Source organism: Salvelinus fontinalis, chromosome 8 (assembly GCF_029448725.1).
Source record: "Salvelinus fontinalis isolate EN_2023a chromosome 8, ASM2944872v1, whole genome shotgun sequence".
Taxonomy (NCBI): domain Eukaryota; kingdom Metazoa; phylum Chordata; class Actinopteri; order Salmoniformes; family Salmonidae; genus Salvelinus; species Salvelinus fontinalis.
Genome location: NC_074672.1, coordinates 4,399,313 through 4,421,087, shown reverse-complemented (window position 1 = coordinate 4,421,087; position 21,775 = coordinate 4,399,313). Strand labels below are relative to the sequence as shown.

General features: G+C 42.5%; 1 protein-coding gene and 1 pseudogene across 1 annotated transcript; one reads left to right on the top strand and one right to left on the bottom strand.

Annotated features, from left to right (window-relative positions):
- Positions 1–667: 667 nt before the first annotated feature.
- On the bottom strand, positions 668–2,181 carry LOC129860402 (OX-2 membrane glycoprotein-like; annotated as a pseudogene).
- A 4,695-nt stretch (positions 2,182–6,876) lies between these two features.
- Positions 6,877–21,499, top strand: LOC129860400 (26S proteasome regulatory subunit 8-like). Its single transcript, XM_055930778.1, has 12 exons — positions 6,877–6,965; positions 7,533–7,604; positions 7,727–7,796; positions 8,029–8,126; positions 8,237–8,293; positions 8,590–8,820; positions 9,231–9,357; positions 9,685–9,875; positions 14,249–14,347; positions 15,555–15,665; positions 16,980–17,066; positions 21,299–21,499. The coding sequence occupies exons 1-12, from the start codon at positions 6,939–6,941 to the stop codon at positions 21,350–21,352; spliced, it is 1,224 nt and encodes a 407-aa protein (XP_055786753.1). The 5' UTR covers positions 6,877–6,938; the 3' UTR covers positions 21,353–21,499.
- Positions 21,500–21,775: the final 276 nt, after the last annotated feature.

Sequence of the window (21,775 nt, the reverse complement as noted above, 5' to 3'; positions counted from 1 at the left end):
ATTGTTTATGGTTCATTGAACAAGCATGGGAAACAGTGTTTAAACCCTTTACAATGAAGATCTGAAGTCATTTGGATTTTTACGAATTATCTTTGAAGACAGGGTCCTGAAAAAGGAACGTTTATTTTTTTGCTGAGTTTATTACGCTCCATATATACAGTGAGTGTCACGACTTCCGCCGAAGTCGGTCCCTCTCCTTGTTCGGGTGGCGTTCGGCGGTCGACATCACCGGCCTTCTAGCCATCGCCAATCCACTTTTCATTTTCCATTTGTTTTGTCTTACACACCTGGTTTCCATCCCCCAATTACTTGTTCATTATTTAACCCTCTGTTCCCCCACGTTTGTTTGTGAGTAATTGTTTATTGTATTGCGGTCCGTATTGTGTTGCCTTGTATTTACGATGTGTATTGTGATATATTTTGAGTAAAATTGCTTTCTTTACTCTTATCTGCTGTCCTGCGCCTGACTCATCTCACCAGCTACACACAGAATTACTCACCATTATATTTTCAGGGCTCAAATACATTCGTACATTGCATTGATATAACAAAGGAGGTAAAACAACCAGGTACTGTATGTAATAATAACAGCATAAACCTCACATTGACACAACTGCTATCATGTTTAAATGGATTCAAGGTAAATTAAATAGGATATTCTCCCCTGTCTTCTTCCTGGTATGTCATAAAGTCAACTGTAGGTGGTGCTGTGTTCTAATAGATTATATTGTATTTCCTCACTGACAAACCTGATCTCTCAAAACTAAAGTGCAATTTCAAAACAAAAAAACAGTATTTGTGACATTATGTCATGTATGGTTCAGGTATAAATTAGCTTACATATGACTGGGGAAGAAATGTGACACTGTCAACTCAAAAAGGTTCAATATATGTATCTAGTACACAGTGCATCTTCTTGTCTGACTGTCTCATTAGAAGTGTTTGTCTCAACCACATCCTTCTAAACGTAGGAGCTGGGCCAAGAAAGAATACTAATAAAGAACAGAAAGGCCTGCACACTGTTCATGCTCCCAAGACTCCCAGACAGTCTCATCCTCAATCGTGAATAGTAGCACTGTATCTTGCAAGTCGCCATGCATTTAATATGAACTTTGTCATACAATTAGAAATACTGTAATATTCTAAAAATGGATTAGTAGTCTGGTGGAGCCATTTTAGACTTGTTAGTGGATCTCATCTCCTGAGGAACTGGGCTCTTCTGCAACCAGACTCTAAATACCAACAGCGCTCCGATGCTCAATAAAAAACCTCTGTCAGCTAAAGTACATAAGTATAGCAAATCAACACAGACGGACATTTACACACTTTCCCCAAAAGCTCCCTGCTCGTCTGCTGTGGTTGCTGCTTGCCTGTAACCTTTTTTTTATTTTGAAGCATGACACTGCCGTTGATGACTAAAATGGAAACGATTAGGAACACTGGAATGCCAACTGCCCACGGGGATGTCCTCTTGTCATCCTCTCGCCACTCTCTCCAGGGAGAATAGGAAGCAGGACCCGCTCGTGTCTCTGTGTCCTCATCCCATTGTTTACGATACAGTCCACGTATCCCTCAGAACCTGGCAACAGTTGGTGGGTGATGTTGCTAAAGGCTGTGACAATTTGGTCTTTGTTAACGACAGTCCGGTTGTTAGGTGTCTTTATGAGTGCTGCTGCAGAAATGCTCCATTGGATCCAAGGTGCTGGTTTACCTGTGGCAGAGCAGCTGACCACAACTTCCATGTCTGCTTTAGGTTCGGTGTAGGGGACTTTGTGCATTGTGGCTCTCACTTCAGATACACCTTGAACGGTAAGACAAGTCTGCTTGCGTGTTGAACCACTCGGGTAAACATTGAAGGAACAAATACAGCAGGCGTCGTCCGCCCATGTTGCATTCTTCGCGGTAATAGACGTCGAGTTGAGAGATGCCTCCGTGAAAACCACCTTGCCTCGGTGCGGGTCTATGGTTTGAGCGCCAAACTGCTTGCTGTAGGTGGCCAGATTCTCCAGAGTCGTCTTTGAACAGCCTCTGCCAGGTGACTTGCAGCACACCTGTCGGGTCCGCAAGGGTGCAGGTGTATGATGTGTCGGCATTGAAGTCAACCCTGGTGTCTCCTCTAGCTACGACGTTGACAGAGACGGCTTCAGACAGCACGCATAAGAGAATTAGGTAAGTGTTCATTCTCAGCTGGTGAATGTTGACAAGATCATTACAGTGAGCTAGAGTAGAAACGACATACAGAAACTATTATAAGGCACTTACTTTGATTGAAACGCACACGTCCAATGTTATCATGTAGTAATGAAAACAATGAAGGCGATGTGGGCACCAGCCGGAAGATATGAAAGCGTTTGTGCCGGTCCTGTTCTGACTGGAGATGCACAAATGTCTGCGTACTTGATCTGTGGAAACAATGGGGAAGTAGTCCGGCTCAGTAATGGCAAAAAAAATTGGTAGCGTAGACACTAGAAGTCGAGAAGCAGGTGTTAAGTTTAATAACCTAGAACAAGACACCATAGGAGTAGAGTCTTGACATGAAACACAGAAACAATCTGCCTGGGGGGAAAGAACCTAAGAGGCTGCCAGACAAAGGGGATTTAATGAGTGAGGTAATGTAGTCCAGATGTGCCTCATGATGAAACGCAGGTGCGCCTAATGATTGATGTCAGGTGTGCGTAATTGTCACGGATTCCCCCAGTACTGCTGCTCATTCCGTGCACCAGTTCCGGAGGTCTATGTCACTGGTCCTCAATCCTGGTCCTGGGGACTCAAAGGGGTGCACGTTTTTGCCCTAGCACTACACAGCTGATTCAAATGATCAACTCATCAAAAGGCTTCGATGATTTGAATCAGGTGTGTGAATGGATGATCTCCCCATGTATGGTTCCCACCGTGAGTCATGGAGGAGGAGGTGTGATAGTGTGGGGGTGCTTTTCTGGTGACACTGTCTGTGATTTATTTAGAATTGCACCACGCTGGAATTAGCACACCAGTTGGAGTTGATGAGGAGGCAAACCCCTCCCCCCCATCGATTCCCACGACTCCGCTGTCCTGTCCGCCCGGTGAATGGAGAATCCATTGAGTTGGATAGCCACGAGGGGTATCTTGTCTGAGAGTCATGTTTCTGAAAAGCAAATAATATTGCAATTCCCGAGAGTCCAGTTGGTAGCAAATCCCCGATCGGAGGTCATCCATCTAATTATCAAGTGACTGTCCATATGCCAGTAGAATGGAGGGAAGAGGTGGGCGGTTTTCCCTTCGCCTTAATCACACCAGGATGCCCCCTCTCTTGCCTCTGTAATGTCAGCGTTTCCTCTTGGGTAGACCGACAATTGGGTTGGAATTACAGGAGTGCTCTGGGCAGATGAGTCGAAGTAGAAGCCGACCTGATGTTCAAGAGTTCTTGTGGGTTGCAAGAAATAATAGCGGCTACATTATGTGAAAATAGACTAAAAATAAACAACAAAATGGTCGCAAAATAGCAAAGTTGGGTCGGAGCTTGCAAAATGGCGGCCATCCAGTACGGCCCCATCTTAAGTTTAATGGCTGTGATCAGAAGAAACTGATGATGGATCAACAATATTGTAGTTACTCCACAATACTAACCTAAATGACAGACTGAAAAGGAAGCATGTGCAGAAAAAAATTATTACAAAACATGCATCCTTTTTGCAATAAGGCACTAAAGTAAAACTGCAAAAAATGTGGCAAAGAAATTAACTTTTTGTCCTGAATACAAAGTGCCATGTTTGGGGCAAATCCAACACAACACATCACTGTGTACCACTCTTCATATGTTCATGCATGGTGGTGGCTGCATCATGTTATGGGTATGCTTGTCATCGGCAAGGACTAGGAAGTTTTTTAGGATAAAAATAAATGGAATAGAGCTAAGCACTGTATCACTTAAAGCTACTCTATGGATTCTAATTACTGCACAGTTTGTGTGGTGTGTGTGAGAGAGAGAGGGGGGTTTGGGTACTGTGAGATTCTTTAATCAGTTTGGCTTATTGGACAGGTCAGAGTCTGTTTATGTACAGTACCAGTCAAACATTTTGGCACACTTACTCATTCAAAGGTTTTTCTTTATTTTACTATTTTCTACATTGCAGAATAATAGTGAAGATATCAAAACTATGGAATAACACATATGAAGTCATGTAGTAACCAAAAAAGTCTTAAACAAATCAAAATATACTTTATATTTGAGATTATTTAAAGTAGCCACCCTTCGCCTTGATGAAAGCTTTGCACGCTCTTGGCATTCTCTCAACCAGAGAGGGGCGGTGCGGCAGGTAGCCTAGTGGTGAGAGCATTGGGCCAGTGACTGGAAAGTTGCTGGATCGAATCCCCAAACTGACAAGGTAAAAATCTGTCTTTCTGCCCCTGAACAAGGCAGTTAACCCACTGTTGCCCGGTAGGCCGTCATTGTAAATAAGAATTTGTTCTTAACTGACTTGCCTAGTTAAATAAAGGTGAAAATAATTTTTTAAAAACAGCTTCACCTGGAATGCTTTTCCAACAGTCTTGAAGGAGTTCCCACATATGCTGAGCACTTGTTGGCTGCTTTTCCTCCAACTCATCCCAAACCATCTCAATTGGGATGAGGTAGGATGATTGTGGGTGCCAAGTCATCTGATGCAGCACTCCATCACTCTCCTTCTTGGTCAAATAGCCCTTACACAGCCTGGAGGTGTGTTGAGTCATTGTCCTGTTAAAAAACAAATGATAGTCCCACTAAGCACAAACCAGACAGGATGGCGTATTGCTGCAGAAGGCTGTGGTAGCCATGCTGGTTAAGTGTGCCTTGAATTCTAAATAAATCACTGACAGTGTCACCAGCAAAGCACCCCCACACAATCACTCCTCCATGCTTCAAGGTGGGAACCAAACATGCGGAGATCATCCGTTCACCTACTCTGCGTCTCATAAAGACACGGCGGTTGGAACTAAAAATCAAAAATTTGGACTCATCAGACCAAAGGACAGATTTCCACCGGTCTAATGTCCATTGCTCGTCTTTCTTGGCCCAAGCAAGTCTCTTCTTATTATTGGTATCCTTTAGTAGTGGTTCTTTTGCAGCAATTCGACCACGAAGGCCTGTGGCGGTCCTCATGAGAGCCAGTTTCATCATAGCGCTTGATGGGTTTTGCAACTGCACTTGAAGAAACGTTCAAATTTCTTGAAATGTTCCATATTGACTGACCTTCATGTCATTTTAGGTGAAAATTGAAAAAAAGGGTCCGATCCTTAAAGTAATGATGGACTGTCATATCTCTTTGCTTATTTGAGCTGTTCTTGCTGTAATAAGGACTTGGTCTTTTACCAAATAGGGCTATCTCTGTATACTACCCCTACCTTGTCACAACACAACCGATTGGCTCAAACGCATTAAGAAGGAAAGAAATTCCACAAATTAACTTTTAACAAGGCACAGCTGTTAATTGAAATGCATTCCAGGTGACCACCTCATGAAGCTGGTTGAGAGAATACCAAGAGTGTGCAACGCTGTCAAGGCAAAGGGTGGCTACTTTGAAGAATTTCAAATATAAAATACATTTAGATTTGTTTAACATTTTTTGGGTTACCACATGATTCCACATGTGTTATTTCATAGTTTTGATGCCTTCACTATTATTCTGCAATGGAGAAAGTAGTAAAAATAAAGAGAACCCTGGAATGAGTAGTTGTGTCCAAACCTTTGACTGGTACTGTATGTGTTCCAGAGTAGAGAGTAGAGTGCAAGTTGTTGGTGGCACCTTCATTTTGGAGGTCAGGCTCATAGTAACGGCTAGAACGGAATAAATGGAATGGTATCAAACTCATCAAACACTGATAACATTCCATTCACTCCATTCCAGACATTATTATGAGCTGTCCTCCCCTCAGCAGCCTCCTGTGGAGTAGAGTGTTCCAGAGTAGAGAGACCCACAGTAGCAACTGTGATTGAGTACTGGCAGTGTCTGCTGTGGCATGTGGGAAGGTGCAAGTTACATGAAAAAGATCTAATCTCTCAATGTTTGAATAGCTCAATGTTCATTTCAAAGTGCACCAAATTCATATATTTATCTGTTGAAATTATTTTCAATTTTTTTTGCCTTACGAGATTGTACCCCCTACTGGCTTTGGGCTAAGCCCACAATGTCTTCAAATCTTATAAACACCCCTGATTGTTTTAGGTGGATTTTAAGATGTTCGCATGAAAATCTGTCGCCAATTGGATGGAAACCTAGCTATTGAGAAAGAGGTCAAATGATGTAAAAATCTGCAATAAAATTATTTCTATTGAGAACTGGAGGCAGCTGACAGCAGCAAGAGCTAAACTAAATCTTGAAGAAGCTCGCCATATTAAACAGATATGGCTGGTTTTACTACTCTCCTTAAATAACAGCCAAACGAAGTACACATATGTCCTTCTGCACTGCTGGGACTTGGCTTGAACAAACTTTTGTTTCTCAGCCTGTAGCATGGTAGGAGATCAACAATAATACATAATTGGAATAGACAAGCCAGTCTGTTTAACTGATAGGTCGAAAACCACATCCTCAATGCCTGTCTCTTTGGAATGCAATCAAAACTGTTAAATAATGTTTTATCTATATTATATATTGCACACTCATCGCACAATATTGATATAGCTACAGTAATATGGTACATCAGGCCCACTCAAAGGACCATGCAAAGGGATTCTACAATATTCAACATATCTGTTTCTGGCACAGCTTCTCCAAATAGATAAGGTATTGCAAAAAGGACAGAAATAGAGCATACACTTACTTTTAACATTATTAGCAGCATTTCAGTTGCGTTTTACTGTACTACACCTCCAGTTCAGCAGGTGTCAGTAATTCTCAAAATGTAATAGTAGAACATTTACTGAAGAAGAGGTTCGTATTTCGGAAGTACCCCTTCATCCAACGGAAGTTTAGAATTTCAAGATGGCGCTGGAAGTAATGGACCATAATGTAAGGGATTTCGTTGTCTTTATTATGACTATCACAATTTTGAAAAAATATTGTAGATAAGGCATTGATTAGACACTGAACAGTGTGTTCTGTAAAGTTGGTTCTCGTCAGAAGACGGTTGAACTGTTTTGAATAGACCAAAACGGTCTGTCAAAAATAGAGAATCCTGCCAGTTTGCTGTCTCATTGTAAGCTACTTTTAGCAAGCTAGCTAGCTAACTGTTAGCTTTCTAGCTAGCTAATCGAATTAATCATGTTTTTTTCAGTGACATTCCTTATATTTGTGACTATGCATAACTTGGCATAAGTTAAGTATAATGGACAAAAATATAGCTGGTTGTTAAGTAACGTTAGCTAGCTAATTTAGTTAGCCGCTAGTATGACATTTTTGTCAGTAAACTGGTACAAATCTTATCTTAAGCTAGTCGTCTTGCTAGATAGCTAGTTAGGCCTATAGCTACAACGTTAGTCACCTTGATGTTAATTATCTAGCTAACGTTATATACGTTTACTTGACAACTTTCCAACAACTATCTCAGTTATTGAATATGTATCGGTGTATTTGCAGATGGAGATGGAGGACAGTAAAGGTGGTTCTGGTCTCCGGCAATACTACCAGTCCAAAATAGAAGAATTACAGGTAAGCAAACACAGGTTTAAATAAAAATGTACCAGCTAACGTTACATGTTGTCTGTTGACACCGTAGTGACACTACTAATACAATTGGCAAGCTAAGAAGTAACTGGTCTCTCTGCCTCCAGTTGACAGTGAATGACAAGAGTCAGAATCTCCGACGTCTACAGGCTCAGAGGAATGAACTCAATGCAAAAGGTAGGAATTATGGTTATCTATCCAGAACAACAACAGCTTAACTTCTCTTCTAAACAGCAGTGTAGCTAACTAGCTAGTAGTTAATTCATTGTGACAAAGCCTAATTGTAGCAATAATTGTGTGGATTATAAATTGTCAATGCTGTGTCGTACTACTGTAATTTGATTGCACTCAGGAACATGCACATTATGAATTGACAGTCATTGTTCAAATCTATTTTCTTTGTCCCCAGTGCGTCTCCTTCGTGAGGAGTTGCAGTTGCTACAGGAGCAGGGTTCCTATGTTGGAGAGGTGGTGAGGGCCATGGACAAAAAGAAAGTGCTGGTCAAGGTGTGTATGAAGCTTATTTTTTCCTCTGAAATGTAACACAAACTTTTTCGGTGGTAAACTGTAGTTGCTCCTGGATGACATTGGCAGTCTCCTGTACTACTTGTGTCCAGGTCCATCCAGAGGGAAAATTTGTGGTGGATGTGGATAAGAATATTGACATCAATGATGTAAGTATGGAAATGTTGTTGTTGATATTTCACCACATTGTGGAGAGAACTTAATGTTTCTATGTACAAAGGTAGATGTATCTGTGTACAGTTCAGATTATCAACACACGGGAACCATAGTTTAACCACATTTATTTGTTTTTCTCGAATTGGAATAAGTGTTAACAAAAATCAGTTGAAAAGCAAAAAATATCCAGATCCTATTCAGATGGCTGGACAGAAGAAGAAAAAACATCAAAGTTCCTTATTATTCATGAATGTATACACTGATTAACCCCGTTGCCCATTCCCAACAGGTGACTCCAAATTGCCGCGTGGCGCTGCGCAACGACAGCTACACCCTTCACAAGATCCTGCCCAACAAGGTGGACCCGCTGGTCTCCCTCATGATGGTGGAGAAAGTGCCTGACTCCACCTACGAGATGATTGGCGGCCTGGACAAGCAGATCAAGGAGATCAAGGAAGTGATTGAGCTGCCAGTCAAGCACCCAGAGCTCTTCGAGGCTCTCGGCATTGCACAGCCCAAGGTGGGGAGCCCAAAATGAATAAATCCCTTATTTGTTTCTTTCTGAATTCAGATGTTGTATCATCTGTATATGTTAACCACTCTTACAATGTAAACTCAAACAATTACCGTTTGCATTTGAGTTTACTTTATAATCATATAGAGTAGGCAATGTCTGAAAGGGATGCAACCCTCCAAAATCTACCTTTTGTCGGACCTTTTCATACATTGTTGGCAGTGTCCTAAGGTGTTGTTCTGGTCATGTCTCATAGCATTTATCACATAAACGGTCTTGATTGCCAGAAGGAACAGAAAGTGGCACCAGTTAATTCCAGCATAATCATCCTAAAATACATCATGAAATTTGAGATGCATTCTGTGTCATGTCTCTTAGGTTGTCTAACCCCCCTTGTTATGTTGTCTCTCCACCAGGGTGTGCTGCTGTACGGCCCCCCAGGTACAGGGAAGACCCTGCTGGCCAGAGCCGTGGCCCACCACACTGACTGCACCTTTATCAGGGTGTCCGGCTCGGAGCTGGTGCAGAAGTTCATTGGAGAGGGTGAGTCATCAACGGTCAGCCATTTCGGTTACCAGTCGACAGTGTTCCCAACCGAGAAGTAATTCCCGTAATAACAAGGAATTAAAGTTAGGGAATTCCAGAATCAGGGAGATATGTTTTGCTGCTTCCATTCTCCAAATAGCTGCTGTTTAGCTAGCTCAAGCATGTTTAAGTGCATTTCACTACTTTTTCATGGAGCACAGCAATGAGTGAAAGTAGTAGGCTAAATGTCTCTCACCATGCAAATGGTAAAACAGAAGCTGTTATTTTAAGTATTTCACTCGCATCACGCTGCTGGCTGTAACCCTGCTCTCTTCCCCATCGCAGGTGCCCGCATGGTGCGCGAGCTGTTCGTCATGGCCCGCGAGCACGCACCCTCCATCATCTTCATGGACGAGATCGACTCAATCGGCTCGTCACGGCTGGAGGGGGGCAGTGGGGGCGACAGCGAGGTGCAGAGGACCATGCTGGAGCTGCTGAACCAGCTGGATGGCTTCGAGGCCACCAAGAACATCAAGGTGGGTGACTCGTACACCACTGTCGTCTTTATAATGCTTTATAAATTCTACTCTACAATAAAACTCACACTTATATAACACCACACACACAGTCTACACCCTTACTTAATTTGTATGCTATTACTCTTGACACCACTTTCTCTGCGGCTTCTCTCCACTGATTTCAATCTGCCGCTCTCCTGTCAGTACTGTCTGACAACACTTTCTTTCGACTGCTCACCAATCAATCACACGCTAGATATTCTATTCTTTATTCACTGTCCTCCCACCCAGTCTAGCACTCAACAACCTCTCAATCTGTATTTGCATGTTCTCTGATGGTACAAATAGAAAAAACAAGTATTTTTTTAAAGACAATTCTATAGAAATTAGCAATACATTACAAGTATTTCATTGTCTAAATGTGATAAGTCAAAGAGTAGTACAGTTAAAAGAATATTTAGAAAATACCAATGTGTTTAAAATATATACATTTAATGTTTAAAGACTAAAAGCAGCTATGTCCATGTTGAGCAGTTCAGTTCAGTGCTTGGCCCTCCTTCTCTGAGGCTGCCTCAGACTCCAAGCTGATGTCCACGTTTATCTAGGGCAGCTTGATCCTGCTGCTCAGGTCCAGGCTGTAGCGGTGGGGCTAGCCAGAGGCATTGGCCTGCATGGGGTCCACCATCGAGTGGTAGATCTTCTGGGATGCTGTGACCTTTGATCCTCAGGGCCTTAGAACTGCCAACAGGACTCTTCTCTGGGGGTGCTGGATGGTGGGGGTGGACCGAAAGTCTGAGAGAACGGCAGCGTTTTTGACGAACCTGACCTCCAGGGGCTCCGCGAGCTCCTGCAGGCTCTCTTCCTGCTCCACAAGGAGGAAAGCAACTTTAAAGAGCAACCTGGCATCCTCTACTGACTCAACTCTAAAGTTGCTTTCCTCACCATCTTAAATAAGCATGCCCCATTCAAAAGATGTAGAACTAAGAACAGCTATAGCCCTTGGTTCACCCCAGACTTGACTGGCCTTGACCAGCACAAAAACATCCTGTGGCATACTGCATTAGCATCGAATAGCCCCCGCGATATGCAACTTTTCAGGGAAGTCAGGAACCAATATACACAGTCAGGAAAGCTAAGGCTAGCTTTTTCAAACAGAAATTTATATACTGTAGCACTAATTGCCAAAAGTTTAGGGGCACTGTAAAGTCCATGGAGAATAAGAACACTTTCTCCCAGCTGCCCACTGCCCTGAGGCTAAGGAAACAGTGTCACCACGGATTTAAATCTACAATAATCAATCATTTCAATAAGCATTTTTCTACGGCTGGCAATGCTTTCCACCTGGCTACCCCTACCAGCCAACAGCTCTGCACCCCCTACAGCAAGCCCCCCCGCTTCTCCTTCACCCAAATCCAGACAGCTAATGTTCTGAAAGAGCTGCAAAATCTGGATCCCTACAAATCAGCTGGGCCAGACAATCTGGACCCTCTCTTTCTAAAATGATCTGCCGAAATTGTTGCAACCCCTATTACTAGCCTGTTCAATCTCTCTTTCGTATCATCTGAGATCCCCCGAAGATTGGAAAGCTGCCGAGGTCATCCCCCTCTTCAAAGGGGGAGTCACTCTAGACCCAAACTGTTATAGACCTATATTCATCCTGCCCTGCCTTTCTAAAATCTTTGAAAGCCAAGTTAACTTCTTATGGGCAGGTGGGAGAGTAGTGTCCCACCTGGCCAACATCCGGTGAAATTGCAGAGCGCGAAATTCAAACAACAGAATTATACATATTTAATTTTAATAAAATCACAAGTGTAATACATCAAAATTAATCTTAACTTCTTGTTAATCCAGCCGCTGTGTCAGATTAAAAAAAGGCTTTACAGCGAAAGCAAACCATGCGATTATCTGAGGACAGCACCCCGCATACAAAAGCATGAAAAACATATTTCAACCAGGAAGGTGCGACACGAAAGTCAGAAATAGTGATATAATAAATGCCTTACCTTTGATCTTCTTCTGTTGGCACTCAAAGGTCCCAGATACATCACAAATTGTCCTTTTGTTCGATAATGCTTTCTTTATATCCATAAAAACTCATTTTAGCTTACGCGCTTCAGTCAATAATCCACCCAGCTTCCCTCCATCAAAATGCATACAAAATGAATCCCAAACGTTACTAATAAACTTTTCCAAACAAGTCAAACAACGTTTATAGTCAAACCTTAGGTACCCTAATACGTAAATAAACAATAAAATTTAAGACGGAGAATCGTTATTGTCTTTACCGGAGAAAAATACCTAAGAACACGCTCTCATTCACGCGTTTGGAAACACTATAGCCAAAATGGGAGCCACCTAGAAAATCTACAATTTCTGACAAATTTTTTCAAAAACCAGCATGAAACTCTTTCTAAAGACTGTTGACAAGTAGTGGAAGCCCTAGGAACTGCAATCTGGGAGGATTTCACCTTATAATAACAGTGACAGCCATTGAAAACAGTGGTAGGCTGAAATCTTTTTTGGGGGGCATTGTTTGTCCTCTGGGTTTCGCCTGCCATATCAGTTCTGTTATACTCACAGACATAATTATAACAGTTTTATAAACTTTAGAGTGTTTTCCATCCAAATCTACCAATCTACCAGGCAGTTTACTTTGGGCACGCTTTTCATCCGGACGTGAAAATACTGCCCCCTACCCAAGAGAGGTTAACAAAGAGATCACCAACCATATCGAATCCCACCGTGCCTTCCCCACTATGCAATCTGGTTTCCAAGCTGGTCATGGGTGCACCTCAGCCACGCTCAAGGTCCTAGACGATATCATAACCGCCATCGATAAAAGACAGTACTGTGCAGCCGTCTTCACCGACCTGGCCAAGGCTTTTGACTCTGTCAATCACTGCATTCTTATCGGCAGACTCAATAGCCTTGGTTTCTCAAATAACTGCCTCGCCTGGTTCACCAACTACTTCTCAGATAGTTCAGTGTGTCAAATCGGAGGTCCTGTTGTCCGGACCTCTGGCAGTCTCTATGGGGGTGCCACAGGGTTCAAATTCTCAGGCTAACTCTTTTCTCAATATACATCAATGATGTTGCTCTTGCTGCTGGTGATTCTCTGATCCACCTCTACGCAGACGACACCATTCTGTAGACATCTGGCCCTTCTTTGGACACTGTGTTAACAACCCTCCAGACGAGCTTCAATGCCATACAACTCTTCTTCCGTGGCCTCCAACTGCTCTTAAATACAAGTAAAACTAAATGCATGCTCTTCAACCAATTGCTGCCCGCACCCTCCCGCCCACCTAGCATCACTACTCTGGACGGTTGTGACTTAGAATATGTGGACAACTACAAATACCTAGGTGTCTGGTTATACTGTAAACTCTCCTTCCAGACTCACATTAAGCATCTCCAATCGAAAATTAAATCTAGAATCTGCTTCCTATTTCGCAACTAAGCCTCCTTCACTCATGCTGCCAAACTTACCCTCGTAAAACTGACTATCCTACAAATCCTTGACTTCGGCAATGTCATTTACAAAATAGCCTCCCACACTCAACTTAACAAATTGGATGCAGTCTATCACATTGCCATCCGTTTTGTCACCAAAGCCCCATATACTACCCACCACTGCGACCTGTATGCTCTCGTTGGCTGGCCCTCGCTACATATTCGTTGCCAAACCCACTGGCTCCAGGTCATCTATAAGTCTTTGCTAGGTAATGCCCCGCCTTACCTCAGCTCACTGGTCACCATAGCAACACCCACCCGCAGCACTCACTCCATGTGTGTATATTTCACTGGTCATCCCCAGAGTCAACACCTGCTTTGGCCGCCTTTCCTTCCAGTTATCTGCTGCCAATGACTGGAACAAATTGCAAAAATCACTGAAGCTGGAGTCTTATATCTCCCTCTAACTTTAAGAATCAGCTGTCAGAGCAGCTTACCTGTACCTGTACTGTACCTGTACACAGCCGATCTGTAAATAGCACACCCAACTACCTCATCCCCATATTGTTAATTATCGTCTTGCTCTTTTGCACCCCAGTATCTCAACTTGCACATCATCTGCACATCTATCACTCCAGTGTTAATGCTAAATTGTAATTATTTCGCCTCTATGGCCTATTTATTGCCTTACCACCCTAATCTTCTACATTTACACACACTGTACATAGATTTTTCTATTGTGTTATTGACAGTACGTTTGTTTAAGTCTGTGTTTTTGTCGTACTGCTTTGCTTTATCTTGGCCAGGTCGCAGATGTAAATGAGAACTTGTTCTCAACTGGCCTACCTGGTTAAATAAAAGTGAAATAAATCAAATAAAGAAGCTGAATAAGACCCAAAGGACTAATATTGTATGTTACATTAATTTTTCTGCCTCAGGTCATCATGGCCACCAACCGTATTGACATCCTAGACTCTGCCTTGCTCCGGCCCGGCCGCATCGACAGGAAGATCGAGTTCCCCCCTCCCAATGAAGAGGTTAGTACAGCCCCATATTTTTTTTGCCTCTAAAACATTCTGTGATTATCAATATAGTTAAAATCTGCCTTGGGCCGGTATTCAATCCGTTGGCGCTTTGTTAGCTATGCACCTTTTAAAGAGTGGCTGCCCTTAAAAGCAACTCCTCCTTTATAAAATGGCCTATGTGGCATTGATTTGAGTCAGAAAATGTTATTTTAGTGTCAATCTCGTTCAAACCAGATTTGCGAGATCATAGGGGGGGGGGGAAATTATGTCACGGATTGAAGGGTACCGTAACGGTTGTCCTTAGGTTGGGTTTATTTAAATTCAGCCCACAACTGGCATCAAAGTAAAAATCTATTCTGAGCGCAGCACCACGAGACCTAGTCGTAATGCCCATGGTCAATTTGGTTTGACATTCGATATCCCTATGGGGCTAGCTAGGGACCATCAATAAATTACACTATGTACATGGGTCAATATTTTTAACTGTCAATAACTCAAAATTTTAATGACTTAACCTCAAACCAAGTATAAATTGTAGAAATTCATATACAAATATTGAACGCATTTGAGACAACTAAAAGATGTGCAACATGAAAATATTACTGACGGTCCCTAATTAGCCCCAGAGATAGACTATCCAATGTCAAACCAATTTTGCCACAGTCGCACACCAGCCAGCTGAAGCTTATTGAAGAAGAAGTTGGCTAGCACTAGGTGACTTCAAGACGCAAGACCTGGTCAGACTGTTTCAAGTTATCTAGAAGGGTGAGTGACTATAACTGCGTACTGTTTTGTCAGGGTGGCTGTACAAAAGCTTGCCACGTGCGAACACACAAGACAACCACATTAACCCCCCCCCCCCCACTCATTCACGGTAAACGCTGCATATATCGGCTCAATTGGAAATGACCTTTAAATGTCAAGCACACTATAATGCTGATTGAATTGAATCCCCGCCTTGGTATGGCAAGACAGCACAGTGCACCATATTTAGACTGTTGGTAGTAATGATTTCATCTGTTGGTGTTCTGTACCATTTGTTCATTTAAAAAATGATCATTTAAATGAAGGATTTATACCAATGAGTCTAGTCCAGCATCCTCACGGTCTCACACTCAGTTATGTATTTGCGTTGACACTTATTCAGCTTCATGTAAGCAGCTTTCTACTACAGTGTCTTAATTCTGGCCCCATCCCATTTCTTTCTGCTCCTCCTCAGGCCCGTTTGGACATCCTGAAGATCCACTCAAGGAAGATGAACCTGACGCGTGGAATTAACCTGAGGAAGATTGCAGAACTGATGCCCGGAGCCTCTGGAGCTGAAGTTAAGGTAGTAGTCTGAGACGCACAGTTTGGAATGGGGCCCACCAAATGAAGGCTAGCACAGACAGTTCAGTGTATGATGGCTAGTAGGGAAGACTTTGGCACCATCCAGAGATGACCCCTACCCCACAGTTGTGTAGATCTGTTTGTTTCACCATTGTACGTTTTGTAATAGTTCACTGTAGTGGATACATGTCCAACTGGGCTTGACATTTATGGTGTATGTAGACTATCAGGAGACAGACTTGATACTCCACAAGTTATTGAATGGGGCCCACCACATTAGGGCCAGCACATGCACAAGGGCAGAACATGTACAACTAGGGATGTTGCGGTGACCATATTATCAGTCATGACCGCAGTAAAATTCACGATAATATCCTCTTATGCACTCTGGACATGTGTACCCAACTCGCTATAGATCTTCAAGTTGCTAATGGGTTGGTACTCAGGGCTATATTGTCACTCTGACAACAATGCAGATGCAGTCGAAAATCACAAACACTTATCAAACCAGTATGTGCTTTTACAACTCACCTCACCGTGATTGATCAATATGAAGAAAGACGTTCAACAACAGGTTGAAACTGAGTGTAAAACATGGTCGTTGTGGATGTTGTTTCAAAGCCTAACAATGAAATGGACAGCGCTTTCTAAGTTGATGATTAATGAAACACAACCATATACATATTAGAGCTTACGTGAAACCATAGGCCAATATACTGTATGAGCCCAAGCCCCGAAAAAAAACATGAATTAAAATAACGATTGTGCCGTTATAGCCTACCGCATATTAAACACAGCAAATAAAACTGATTGAAGATCACCTACATGACCAAAAGTAGTGAACCAACTCATTCTAAAATCATGGGCGTTAATATGGAGTTGGTTCCCCTTTGCTGCTGTAACAGCATCCACTCCTCTGGAAAGGCTTTCCACTAGATGTTGGAACATCACTGTGGGGGCTTGCTTCCATTCAGCCACGAGCATTAGTGAGATCGGGCACTGATAGTCAGCGTTCCAATTCATCAAAGGTGTTCAATATGGTTGACGTCAGGAGGCCGGGAGATTCAAAACGTGTTTATGTTAATTAACTGTAAATTACCATCAGACTGGCATTCTTTTGCATGACAATAACCGGCTGACAAAATGGCATGTACAACTATGTACAACTAGCCATCCTGAAACATCCCCTAGTCCAGGGATTGGTAAACATGTTCCTGGATTGCCTTGGTGTTCGACCACTGTGGGTCTTACTTACTTTTTCTTATTTCACCATGGTAAAGTCTTTTGTGTGTTTCTGTTCCATCTTATTTCTCAGGGTGTGTGCACCGAGTCAGGGATGTACGCCCTCAGGGAGAGGAGAGTGCACGTCAACCAGGAGGACTTTGAGATGGCTGTCGCCAAGGTTAGTCTTCTATCGTGTTACTGTCTTAACACTCTCCAAGAGACAGTTTCTCTATTTTACCTCTAGCTCCCTTTTGTCCATGTTATGCCTAATATAATCAATACTACACTGAACAAAAATATAAATGCAACATGCAAAGTGTTGGTCCCATGTTTTGTGAACTGAAATACAAGATTCCAGAAATGTCCCTAATGCACAAAATGCTTATTTCGCTCAAATTTTGTGCACAAATGTTTATATCCCTGTTAGTGACCATTTCTCCGTTGCCAAAATAATCCAACCACCTGACAGGTGTGGCATATCAAGAAGCTGAACATTACACAGGTGCACGTTGTGCCGGGGACAATAATAGGTAACTCTAAAATGTTCCGTTTTTATTCACAACACAATGCCACAGATGTCTAAAGTTTTGAGGGAGCATGCAATTATTAACTGACTGCAGGAATATCCACCAGAGCTCTTTCCAGATAAGTGAATGTTCATTTCTCTACTATAAGCTGCCTCCGGCGTCGTTTTTTTGGAGAATTGTGGCAATATGTCCAACCAGCCTCACAACCTCAGACCACGTGTAACCACGCCAGCCCAAGACCTCCACATCCGGCTTCTTCACCTGCTGGATCATCTGAGACCAGCCACCTGGACAGCTGATGAAACTGTGGGTTTACACAACCAACAAATTTCTGCACAAACTGTCAGAAACCGTCTCCGGGAAGCTCTTCCTGCTTGCTCGTCGTCCTCACCAGGGTCTTGACCTGACTACAGTTCGATGTCGTAACCGACTTCAGTGGCCAAATGGAAAAGTGGGCTCTTCACGGATGAATTCCAGTTTCAACTATACCGGGCAGATGGCAGAGCATAGCGTGTGTGGAGTCGTGTTGCCGAGCGGTTTTCTGATGTCAACAGAGTGGCCCATGGTGGTGGTGGGATTATGGTATGGGCAGTCATAAACTACAGAAAATGAACATAATTCCATTTTATCGATAGCAATTTGAATGCACAGAGATACCGTGACGAGATCCTGAGGCCCATTGTTGTGCCATTCATCTATTGCCATGGCCTGCATATGTCACCCATTTAAGCATGCTCTCGATCAACGTGTACGACATCGTGTTCCAGTTCCCGCCAACATTCAGCAACTTCGCACAGCCATTGAAGAGGAGAGGGACAACATTCCACAAGTCACAATCATCAGCCTGGTCAACTCTATGTGAAGGAGATGTCGTGCTGCATGAGACAAATGGTGATCACACCAAATACTGACTGGTTTTCTGATCCACGCCCCTACCTTTAAAAAAATAATCTGTGATCAACAGATGCATATCTGTATACCCAATCATATGACATCCATATATCAGGGCCTAATGAATTTTTCAATTTACTGATTCCCTTATATACCTCAGTAAAGTCTTTGGAATTGTTGCATGTTGCGTTTATTTTTGTACAGTGTAGTTAGTCTTGATCAGAGATTTTGTATAAAATAAAAATGATCTATACTGGTCCCAGATCGGTTTGTCGTCTTTCCAACTACTATGGTCATTGTCATGCCAAACAGTTTGACACGTGGCTATACAAAGCTCAAACAGATTTTGGACCATCTTGTCAATTGCATTAATATAATACAAAAATCCCCATAAAAATCAGTGTTTAAGTTGGACTTTTTTTGTGTGGGCTGCGTCTCAATCCACTGCATGCGCCTATGTCAGCCTTCCACGTCTGCGATGGCAGGTGGCAGAGCTACAGCGCTGTTTGTCAGATCAGGAGACATCCCAAAAATCTGTCTTCTCACGAATACGTCTTTAGCGTTTTGCTCTACGGCCCCTTACGGGACTCGTCTGAAGTCAGTACCAACTATGTGCCAACTTCTGTCTGTAGCGTCAAAGGTTTGGCTACAAACTAATGACCACTACTGTTGTTGCGACACCAGATGTTTTAGTTGGATACCAGGTTTAGTATCAATACTCAATATCTTAACGATACCGAAATGATACCACAGCAATAAAATAAGAACCGCTGGGCTTCGTTTTAAAAAAACCATTGAGCAATATGTTTAACCGGACGAACAAGTAGAATATCTACTCTGTATTACATTTCTTACAAAAAAACAGAAGAATACCAACAATTTTCCTTATGCAAAACCATATCGGAGACTCAGAGCAGACAAAATAATGGTACAATTAGTTCATCTGTGGCCATAATATTTGGTCAAATGGCATTAATTACAGCTCAATAATTTAATGTATTCAATTAAGTTTAGTTCCAAAACGACAAACACTTTGAAGCTCAATTCTGAAGCTTCTATATTGCAATAGACATGTAGTCTAAATGCCATAGAAATACAATGGAATTTACACAGCATACTACGATTCCCAGAGTGCATTTCACTTCCCAGAGTGCAATGCGCCTTCCAGGGCTGGCTACTGCTAGCAAGCCCAGACAAACACAAAGTAGTTCAAATATATTGCTGTGAAGTTATGAGTGCATTTCACATTACTTTTTGGTTGTGTAATCATAATGCTCACATGAATGTCATGCAGAATATATGTTCATGTCATTGTCACTCAAATGATTCACATTTAGTGGAATAACGACAACGTTACAATGAATGTAATGTGTAAAATCATTTTGGAACTAAACCTCCCTTGCACTGTTTTGTTACACCTTTTTGTTGTTTCTGTGGTTTGGCCCTCATCTGCTCTGTAAATCAAAGTATTCCTATAGTTTGCTTCTGTAGACGGTTTTGTAAACAAGCTGCGGGCATGGTGGTAAGCTGTTTTCGTTAGGAGGGTGCCTAGTGAATTGTACAACAGTGCGTTCAACTGAAATGTGTCTTTTGCATTTAACCCAGCCATGCTGTCTGCATTTTCTCTCTGGCTTCTCAAATGTGGCTTACGCTGTGTGTTAGCTGCAAGCGCAGCCTTGTAGCTACTGCCCCCTTGAAGACTCAGAAAATTACTAGACAGACTCCATCCTCTCAATCCGTATATGACGTGAGACACATGACAAAAGTACCAAATGTTTTTTCGTGTTTTGGTATCGGAAAAAGTACTGAAGTTTCGGTATACATTGCAACACTGACCAAGCTATGGAAACGGGAGACTCACGAACACGATGGTGTTCTCTCCGTGTTGCCCCCTACAAGTGTCACAGGACTCATCTGAAGGTAACCCGGTACCGGTTTTTTAAAAGGATTGGAAGTATGGTAACTCTGACAGAGCTCTAGAGTTCCTCTGTGGAGATGGGTGAACCTTCCAGAAGGAAAACCATCTCTGCAGCGCACCAGCAATCAGGCGGAAGCCACTCCTCAGTAAAAGGCTGCTTGGAGTTTGCTAAAAGGCACCTAAAGGACACTCAGACCATGAGAAACAAGATTGAACACTTTGGCCTGAATGCCAAGCGCCACGTCTAGAGGAGGATACCTGGCACCATCCCTACGGTGAAGCAAGCATGCTGTGGGGATGTTTTTCAGTGGCAAGGACTGTTAGACTAGTCAGGATCAAGGCAAAGATAAACGGAGCAAAGTACAGAGAGATCCTTGATGAAAACCTGCTCGGGACCTCAGACTGACCTTCCAACAGAACAACGACCTTAAGCACACAGCCTTGAGTGGCCCAGCCAGAGCCCGGACTTGAACCCAATCGAACATCTCTGGAAAGACCTGAAAATAGCTGTGCCGCAGTTCTCCATTCCATCCTGACAGAGCTTGAGAGGATCTGCAGAGAAGAATGGGAGAAACTCCCCAAATACATGTGTGCCAAGCTTGTAGTTCTATACCCTTGAAGAATCAATGCTGTAATTGCTGCCAAATATGCTTCAAAACAGTGCTGAGTAAAGGCCCTGAATACTTTCCGAAGTCACTAGGATATCAACGATAATAGCAATGAATGAATGACATCTCTTGCATGTCATTGTCAAACCTGACATTTTAAAGAGATTTTGTACAATTTTCTATAATTTATCTCAATATGAAAATAGTGCTTTTTACACAGTAAAGAAACCCAATATTCCACAAATGACTAATTTCAATGACTGGTATTTGCATCAGCATTTTAGCTTTTATAATAAACTAATGTCTTTACATTAGTTTATTACAAAGGTTTATACTTTTAGGGATTAAAATGGACAGACCTTTTTCCCCCAGAGTTTGCTGTTTTGTTGATCACTGATTTTAATTTGGCTCCTTATGATAAGGTCCATTATCACTGGCTAACGACCCCTGCCCTGTGTCTTTCCAGGTGATGCAGAAGGACAGCGAGAAGAACATGTCCATCAAGAAACTCTGGAAGTAGACCTTTGGGATTTTTTGGGACCCGAACGCAGATATTTACCTGCAAAGTCAAACATGTATATTTTTACTCTTTTGTTTAAGATTGGTTTATAATTGTTACCCAAAATTAAGTCTAAAATAAAAATGGTGTCTCCCCACTGAGAAACAAGTCCCCATTTCCCTTTTTTCCCCCCACCCTCCTCTCCTGTAGCCTGATCCAAGGTCTGTTTGTGCTTGGTAAGCCTACACAACTATAGGAGTTGGCTATACAGGCTCTCTTCCCCCGCGTTCAAGGTAAATACTGCAGATGTTAACTCAATTGGAAATGACCTTTTAAATGTCAAGCGTGCTATAGCCTGGTTTCTAATTGAATCCCAGCCTGAATAAGGAATATTCTTAGTAGAATTCCAGGGGTCTTTATCTTTTCTTTCCTCGATTCCTTGTG